At 36.1% G+C, this 9497-nt stretch overlaps 1 protein-coding gene across 2 annotated transcripts in view; it reads left to right on the top strand.

Annotated features, from left to right (window-relative positions):
- The window catches only part of mcoln1 (mucolipin 1), a 21190-nt gene extending 14212 nt beyond the window's left edge, over positions 1 to 6978 (top strand). The window contains exons 7-14 of one of the 2 annotated variants that reach the window (XM_015379396.1): positions 786 to 885; positions 983 to 1089; positions 1267 to 1416; positions 1586 to 1687; positions 1777 to 1899; positions 5694 to 5900; positions 6045 to 6175; positions 6250 to 6978. In XM_015379396.1, the coding sequence (XP_015234882.1) occupies positions 786 to 885; positions 983 to 1089; positions 1267 to 1416; positions 1586 to 1687; positions 1777 to 1899; positions 5694 to 5900; positions 6045 to 6175; position 6250 (921 nt within the window). In that variant the 3' untranslated portion in view covers positions 6251 to 6978. Of the gene's footprint in view, positions 1 to 785; positions 886 to 982; positions 1090 to 1266; positions 1417 to 1585; positions 1688 to 1776; positions 1900 to 5693; positions 5901 to 6044 lie in introns of both variants that reach the window. The other variant, XM_015379395.1, reaches the window with a different exon arrangement.
- The last annotated feature ends 2519 nt before the right edge of the window (positions 6979 to 9497 follow it).

Below are 9497 nucleotides of genomic sequence, written 5' to 3' on the forward strand. Positions count from 1 at the left end.
ATTCTTTTTGTGATTGAGTTTTGTTTTATTTTCTTCACAAATTCCTTTTTATAGATCACCTCCTCACTTTCATAAGACGGAGTATTAGGGCCATGCTACAAGGCTGCACTTTAATTATTATTTTGAGATTAAAGTCATAATATTACGAGAATAAAGTTGTAACATTGCGAGAATGAATTCGTAACAATACGAGAATAAAGTCGTCGTTTTACAAGAATAAATTCATAGTATTACAAGAATAAAGTCATAATTTTAGGAGAATAAATTCGTAACATTACGAGAATAAAGTCGTAATATTACAAAAATGAAGTCATCATACAACAACCCGTTTCATAAAGAAAGTTTCGAGCTCCGATCAGCATATGATGACCAACTAGCTCCACCAATCAACAACCTGAGTCCACTTTGACCTGCTGCCCAATTTGATGCTTCTGTGCTAAAATATTTCCTCATTTGTCAAACCAATGCCAAAGTATAACTTGACATGAAGCTCGACATTCCTCATTTTAGGGAAGAAAGTGCTTCTTGTAGGTGTTGTCATCAAATACAACTTTATTCTTGCAATGTTACGACTTTATTCTCGTAATAGAAGAAAAAAAATCTCTAGCCTGACCCTAATACTCCGTCGTACTTTTGGAGGCGGGCTTTAGATGTTAGCAACAGCATTTTTATTGGTTATTTTTAACCAGCTTCCAAAAGTCTCAGTTTAACAACAGAAAATGATGAATAAATGTTTTTTTTTTTTGTTGACTGATGGACTCACCTGGTTCTGTTTGCTGTCTCAGATCGTCTTCGATAACAAAGCTCACAGCGGCGAAGTCAAGATCTTCCTGCAGAACCAGGCCTCCATAAAGGAATGTAAAGACCCAAACGTATCTGGACACGGTGAGTCACTGTAGGCTATTCTTGCACTGACCTGTCCCTTTTTTATTTTATTGAGCAAATCAGCTTTAATTAAATTATTTCTCTCCTCCTCCATTAGCGGAGAGCTACGCCAGAGAGTTCTTTGATGTGGTGGTGGCGATCGTCTGCCTGCTGTCGCTGCTGCTCTGCGGCCGCTCCATCCTACGAGGAATCCTCCTTCAACACGTAGGAAACAAAAACAGCTTCTTTATTTTCCTTTTATCTGACATCAGAAAATTTTATTTCAATAGAAGCAATCAAAGCGGATTGAACTACACGGAACACGTGGATGTAAATGGTTGTTGTTGTGGACGCGCTGTCCTCAGGCCATGAGTCCTGATCTTGTTCCTTCTTCTCATCCAGGAATTTGTGCAGTTTTTCAAACACAAACTGAACCGCACCGTCAGCTGGGGGGACAGAATGGAGTTCATCAACGGCTGGTACATCCTGCTCATCATCAGCGACGTGTTCACCATCGTCGGCAGCTTCATAAAAATCGGGATAGAGTCCAAGGTAGCTACTGTGAATTATCTAGGGGATTCCTTTACAGTCAGGCAGCGTCTGGAAAAGTATTCAAGCATTTTTATCTGTATAAGTCTGAAAATTAGATGATGGGGAAAAGAGTCTTCTTTGCCCACTTCTACTCTGACTGATTTGTTTTCTGTGATCTCTTGTGATGCAGACTTTGTCATCGTACGACACGTGCGGCATCCTGCTGGGAACGTCCACTCTGCTGGTGTGGGTGGGAGTCATCCGCTACTTCAGCTTCTTTCAGAAATACAATGTAATCGGACATTTTGATCTTTTATATCAATCCTTTTCTATGTTTATGGATGTTTATTCAATCTGGTCTCTCTTCCCATTTTGCCTCAGATCCTGATTGTGACTCTAAGAGCGGCTTTTCCCAGCGTTATCCGCTTCTGCTGCTGCGTGGCTGTTATTTATTTGGGATACTGCTTCTGTGGATGGATTGTCCTGGGACCCTACCATACTAAGGTGCTGAACTCTCTCTTGATCCAGGATAATATCAAAACATTTTAGTTATCTTCTCCTTCATTTGGCTCTGAGAAAAGATTTTACAAACCTTTGATGTCAACATAGTTTGGTTAAACATCACCTTCTGCTTTTAGAAACTTGAGGCTTGCTGACTATAGTCCAAGAATGGATCATTTTCTTGAATGCTTTTGGAAAGTAATGGTGCATACTCCATCCTTTAGAACAGGGCCTTCAAACATGGGGGTGGGACAAATGTTCCCTCTAATTTTCATATGTCTGATCATTATACGTAAAAGCGCCTGACAACCACTGTTAGCAACATCAGATGCGCACGCTGAGGCCATACCAATATTAAACTTGTTATAAACCGGAGATCAGAGCAAGCTACATTGTTTATTCAAATAATAAAGGATTACAGCAGCAATTTATATTAGTTTACTTTTAACTTAACAGATTTGGTCTATTAAAAAAAAAGTTGTTTGTTAGATGTGCTATATACATTTATAAAGTAAATGTATTCATTTTTTTATTTAAAATGATAGTGATATTTTAAACTGCGATTAAAGGGTGGATTTTTGTGACAGAACGGCTGATTTTCAGTAAAGCCATCAGGCAGCTTTTATCACTGCAATCATAAAGAAGAGATCTAGTAAGACCCTAAAATGAAATCAAAATAAGGTGAACGCGTTTCTTATTCATTTGTTTTTTCAATACATTTAAATTAGTATGGCAAGTACCGTAATTTTCGTAATATAAGCCGCGACTTTTTCCCCATTTTTCGACCTTGTGGCTTATATAACAATGCAGCTTATCTATGGACTTTTACAACTAACGGCCACTAGGGTAATACCTAAATCTATGGATTATACCATCCACCATGTTGGCGTCACTTTTGCTTCAACACACGGTACGGTAGTACGGTAGCCGCGCGCGGGAATGCGGAGGTCCTCCAGAAACGAGACAGAGCGACAGCGAGAAAGATGGACATTGCGAACACAAGACAGTTTGTATTAAACATAAAAAACCTACGGCTTATAGTCCGGTGCGGCTTGTATATGTACAAATCATGCAATTTAGCTTCTGCGGCTTACGGTATATTCAGGTGCGGCTAATAGTCCAAAAATTACGGTAAAAATAACAGTTCTCCATTTCTCTGTATTGGGCGGGAGTTTTTCTCTTATTTTCATTTCATTGTTGTTTTTAAGTTGAAAAAACGATTGATACACGGATTAAAAATGATACTTAAAAAATATTTTTGGTCAAACTGATATATATTTCATGTTTTTTTTTTTTTGTGCTGTATAGAATGGGCGAGCTGTTGGCGATGGTGCAGGCTTAGAGGAAACATTGGATGGGAACGCTTAGTTATAAAATACACAGTCATGTAATCTTTTCAATTACATGACTGTAATTATGAATAGATTAAATGTTTTTGTTTTAAATTAATTACTTAATGTAACATATAGTAATAAATAAATATATAGTTATATAAATATATAGTTATACATAAATATAAGGTGAAGTACCAGTAGTAAGGAGCAGCAAAAAACAAACTCTCCAACTCAGATCTGAAATGATGCCTGACAGGGCGAACGCCACATTTAGATGACAAAACACTTCTGAGAAACAGGTCTTCTACTCCAAGTATTCACAGGTGCAAAAAGCAGTTTGTTTCCAAAACAAACGAAGCAAGGACCTACTGAGATTACTGAGAACATTACAAGATGACCTTTAAGAGAACAGCCTGTTTCCAGACAACACAAAAAGGAACAATGGCATCCAGCTCTCTCCCAGACGGCCTCATAACAAACCAGCTGCTAAGCCAAGAAAATTACTAGTAACCAATGATGCTGTGAATGAGATGAAATGCTTCTGCAACAAGGAAAACACAGAAATAGTCAATGATGGAGGATCACAAAGTTCTTCTTCATTATTTCCATTAAGAGTCCATGCTGATCGATGGAAGACGTGGCTTAAATTTCTTGTTCCTCTCTCGTGTCCTTGCTCCTGCTCTGCATCCCTGGTGCCTCCTTTTCAACTCAGCTGTTACTTGATGTATTATTTCAGCTTTAGCGATGTTAAACAGCTGCTCCCGGGTGTAAAAAAATCAACTTTAATCAATCAAAATCAATTTCTTTATAACTTGCTATTGTTGCTAGGGTTACGCATCATAAAAAGTCTAGAAAAAGGAAAAAAGATCAATAAAAATCCTTCCATTTAAAAAAACAAAAACAAACTCGGATTCACAGACTGAGAAATTTTCAGAAAAAAGTCAGGGTCATGCCAGCAGAGTTAGTCCAAGCTGCAGCCACCTTAAGCAGAACAGTTCTAGAAAGTTATGCATTGAGGATGTGGCACTTCTGGCTTTACATACATGTAATTGTTCCTGTGTTTAAAACAGATAATCCTGCTTTGCACTGCACCTGCCTGATCCTATTGGTGGACACCCCTGGCAATCACTTCAGTCGAATTAGAAACAGCGCAGCATAAATTTCTCCATTGTGAGATCAATAAAGTTCAATTATTATTATTACTATTATTAAAAATCCATATTGGACTGATTTTAATTATAACTTAATCTAGCAAAGATGCAAAGCAGATCTCTGACAGAAACTGCTGGGGTTTTTTGTGCCATCATTTTGCCTTAAAAACACTGATGATGGGCTGTCTGTAGGTGGGAGTGTTCCTCAGGTGAGAGTCGCATTACTTTTTAACTTCTGTGGCTTTAATATCAACCTTGAATGCAGTATTTCTTTACAAACATTTTTCACTTTTTATAAAGGATTTTTAAACGTGTAAATTTGACCTAAAATCACCCCTTTGACAAGAAAAAAAAAAAAAAAACCTAATTCTGTTTACAGCAATAGGGAGAAAGTTTCACTGTTCCTAACATCATGTCACATGTGCTCTTGCCTTTGTGTTTTAGAGTTCATGCTTCCTAATTTCATGTTTACGGCTCTTAAAGGGCCGAGGGTCGTCAGAGAAAAAGTGTCTACGAAAAGTATGAGAAGAAAAGAAAGGCCTTAGAAGAGGCAGATATATCCCAGAATGCTTTGCATGGAGAGCTCTGCTCACAAAGCATTATGGGATTTGCTGTCACCTATTAATCTTAATTATTTTTATTTCTAAATATTTAGCTGTTTGCAGCAGCTATTTCAGTTTGATATGTCTAATAACAGATGGACACAATAATATTTCAGTATTAAATTGAGGTTTATTGGACTAACAGAAAATGTGCTGTACGCATTGAAACAAATATTTTTTTTTTGCAAAGAATGGTCAAAACTCCCTTCTTATTAAAAGCTACAGAAAGCAACTAGAGGTTGTTTTTGCAAAAGGAGGATCTACTAAATATTAATGTCTCTTTTCTGCTGAGGTGCCCATATTAGTGCCTGTCAAATTTTGTTTTAATGCGTACAGCACATTTTCTGTTAGTCCAATAAACCTCAATTCAATACCGTAATACTACTGTGTCCATCTGTTATTAGATATATCAAACTGAAATAGCTGTTGCACAGATGTTGCAACACCCAAATATTTTAAGATAAAAATAATTAAGATTAATAGGGGTGCCCAAACTTTTTCATATGACTGTATGAGATCAGCACCGTTTTAACAGAGCCTGCATGAGGAGAAATGGGATCATGCACGCCTTTAATAGGCGTTCCCTCGTGGGAGCGGGTACAGGGTTGTGCATGTGCATTTTTATTTCTTTTAAAAAAATTGCAAAAATCCTCCTCTACACCTTTAAATACAATGAGTTTCCCCCTGTAACACTGATGTTATTTGTACAGTTTCGCTCCCTGTCCAGGGTGTCAGAGTGTCTGTTTTCTCTCATCAACGGAGACGACATGTTTGTGACGTTTGCTGAGATGGAGCAAAGCAGCACGCTGGTGTGGATCTTCAGCCAGGTCTACCTTTACACCTTCATCTCGCTGTTCATCTACATGGTGCTCTCCCTCTTCATCGCTCTGATCACCGGAGCTTACGACACCATCACGGTACGCTGCCGGCCTTCGCTTAGCTGCAGCTCCCGCCACACCTATGATGATAGAATGATAGAAATAGAATTTTGATTTGAGGATTCATTTGATTCATTGAATTGTCTTTCCTTAAGTTTTTGGTTTTGTTTTTTTTCCCCACAGGCCCAAACCAGGGAGCATGTTCCCCAGACATGTCTACATGCATTCATAGCACAGTGCACAGACACGCCCAGTTCTGGCAAATTCCGTGGGCCTGAGGGGTCATCATGCTCCTTCCTCTGCTGCTGTGAATGGTGAGGAGGAGAAAGGCGGTAATCTGCTTCAGAAAGAAGAAGACTTTTAAAATGTTCTGCCTTTATCTTCAAAGACCCACATTTCCAACCCACCGACAGCTGCACTGCTTTTCTCCAGACGCTCAGCGGGGATGTTAAAGGCTGGCAGCGTGAACCTGCTGACCTCGGAGCATTTTCGTCCCCCTGGTGCCCGGGGTTTCAGTTTTGCATTGAAATCTGTTGTGGAACAGCAGATTGCTCTGCCTCTGCTTTTGCACTGTATGAATAATTTATTGCCTCTGGCTCAGATTTTTCAGGCAGAGATGACCACTCCTCTGATGCTGGGAAACAAAAATTCATCATTATGGACTGAAAATGGGATCCCTCAATTAGAGGTGGGGCATTGTTTTGTTGTTGTTGTTGTTGTTTTATTTAATTTAAGAAAAAAAAATGTAGAGGAGTTATTGTTTTGTCAGTGACCTAGCATAAGGGAAAGGGTTTTATTATTTTGGGCCTGTAGAAATTTTTAAAAACCCATTGTTATTTTACAAGACTGAGTCTGACTTAAGAAGCACTTGTTATTTTGATGCTCAAAATTATTTAATTCAAGAATTTTCTTCTACCTTATTTTAATTTTTTATTGTTCCTGAGGGCTAGATGACAGAAGAACATAAAACAAGCCCTGGATTTAGCTCTTTTTTTAAATAATAACCTGCACCTATAAATTCCTATTTCAATCAGTCTAAATTTCTGGCTAAATGAATATTTCTTTTTCTATTCCTAATTATTATCCAGGTATAAGAGGCCTTTTGTAGTATTTGAGAGAGAATACACGTACTTTAAGGTGTAGTCTTGCTAATTATATTACTAAAGCACGTAATACACATAAGCCTACATTTAGAGATGACCATTTAGAGACTTCTGTTGTCTTTAATTAGTTGACTTGTTAAAAGAATTAAGAAAAAAAAAAAAAACAACAAACTTTTATTTAAAAACCCTGAGTGTTCTGCATTCACCTTGTTTTGTCCATTAGATATTAGGTGAAGCCAGCAACATGGGATCTGTTGTTATTAATCCTGCATTAATTCTTAGCCACTCCTGTAGATGTTTCATTTTACCTGCTGTAAATACCTCCTATTTGAAGTAATTTTATACAATCATCCTATAGTAAAATGAAAGGAAACATGTATATAACAATCCTAAAAAGAAAACTAGTTTTTATTTTATCATGCATCATTATATGTCATATTTCCTCTGATTCAACTCTCTGTATTTTGCGAAATAGCCCAAATAAATGGCTGTTGTTCAATAGTTCAAAAATTAAAATACATATGCTACATCCTTTTTCAGTATTTTTTTTATCTTTTCTTTTTAAATTGACTAAAGTTCTTCTCTAAAGATATGTAAGGTTGGTTCGTAGACAAAAACTGGTTTGGTTACTATTGAAAGAATGGAAATAAATGTAAAGAAATAAAAAAAATGTAAAGAAGAACAAAAGCATGAAGGAATTGTTGAAGGTAGAGAAGAACCCGGAGCGCATCAATGTACAGAGTAATACATTACCTAGCTAAGCTAGGATATATTTCGTATCAGGGAAATGGTTGCCTTTTATTGGTTGCTAAATAAAACATTTAAATGTTTTACAATAGCTGTAAACTGACTGAATCACCAGGACACAGAGTTATCATTGAATGATATTAGTATCCATTAAAATATATTTTAAGCTAGCTAGCTATCTCACCGCATTAGCTTTGGCTAACGTTAGCATGTGTTAATTCAAAGAAACATTGGAATCAATTGATTTGATTTATTTCTTCTTGTTTATTTGCACATTTTGTTTTTATGTTTTGTTTTCTTGTTTTTCATAAAAAGGACAGGTTAATCTCTTAACTCCATTTTGGCCAAATCTCTGATTCTAATTGATTTATTTGACATTTCTGATCAGGAAGACTTTAAGCAACCTGCAATCTTCTGTGTCTCTTTAAAGTAACCCCACTAAAATTTATCCTTTATTCTATCTATGTGCTTTGAGCATCATTATTTTAAGGTTGTTTTTTTGTTGTTGTTTTTTTCTGGATCTGGCTATCTCACTTTACATCAAAGCACAGAACTGTTGGGAACACCTCAAAGTTACTCCTTCTGCAGCGTTTGTATATAGCTGAGAACACCACACAGTAAAGTTCTGCATAGTTTATGTTTAATTCAAAGACTGATAGAAATACCAAACCTGGGAATTTCCTTTGTGCACATTTTCTCTCACTAAACTCTGTATTCATCAAATTTGTAATGTTGCCATGTTGGGATTTAACGTACGCAGCTTGAATTATTTGGTCTACTTCATATTTAATTTCAAACTTGTGAAATGTCTTTATTCTGTCTGTATATGAGTAATAAAAACTCAACTAACCTAAAATCCTTTTTGGCCTTTTGAAAAAAAGCAAAAAATGATATATGGAAACTTTAGCTCATGTATTATTTTTTTTGTACGTTTTAAATGCATTGACACTTTAAACATCAACAATAGGGGATTTATTTGCCTTAGTGCTTTTTGTAATTTACTTGCACAGAAATATTGTTGCTTAAAGCTTTGATTAATTTGAAAGTGATGCATCAGACTAGTGTACATCAGAGATTTGATGTGGTTTGATGAAGAAAGCCACTGCACTCCATGTTTTTTGCATGCACTTTTACTATTAGGTTTTGTTTTGTTTATATTCTTTACAATTCGGTTAAAATGGAAGCAATTATTGTGGCGTGTTAATAGCTTTTAACTTATTTTTCTGTACAGAGGCTGTCATATGAGTGCATAATTCAGTCAAATAAACTATAAAGAGAAACTGGATGTTGTTTTATTTACCATAACAAAGTTTTAGCCTTTAATTGGGCGAGTTTCAAAACTTAAGATCTCGAGGATTTTTGTTTTTAAAGCTTTTATATCTTCAAATTTCTCTCAGATTCAGGCTGCTCATGAGAATGATCAAGATTTATAGATGTCTTTTAATGGTAGTATGATATATTTATGGTATAATATTTTAATGGTGTAAAAATGTATTCATATATTCAATATATATTCATTTAAAATAAGAAAACAAAGACTGCAGTCTCTTATTTCAAGTGCATTATATCCAATTATCTTATTTTAAGTGTAAAAATGCTAATTCCATTGGCAGATCTTATTTTCCTACTCAGATTTAAGGTAAATACAGTTCTTTTAATAAATTTTCAATCATTTTCAGAATGTTTATGCAGTGTGGGTTTAAGGTGATAGCCTCCGATTAGGAGAGCCCTCATTAATGATGTTGCTTTAGGCTGGTCAAGTTGTATAGATGTCTTGAATAATATA

Source organism: Cyprinodon variegatus, unplaced genomic scaffold (genome assembly GCF_000732505.1).
Source record: "Cyprinodon variegatus isolate N-32 unplaced genomic scaffold, C_variegatus-1.0 Scaffold190, whole genome shotgun sequence".
Taxonomy (NCBI): Eukaryota; Metazoa; Chordata; class Actinopteri; order Cyprinodontiformes; family Cyprinodontidae; genus Cyprinodon; species Cyprinodon variegatus.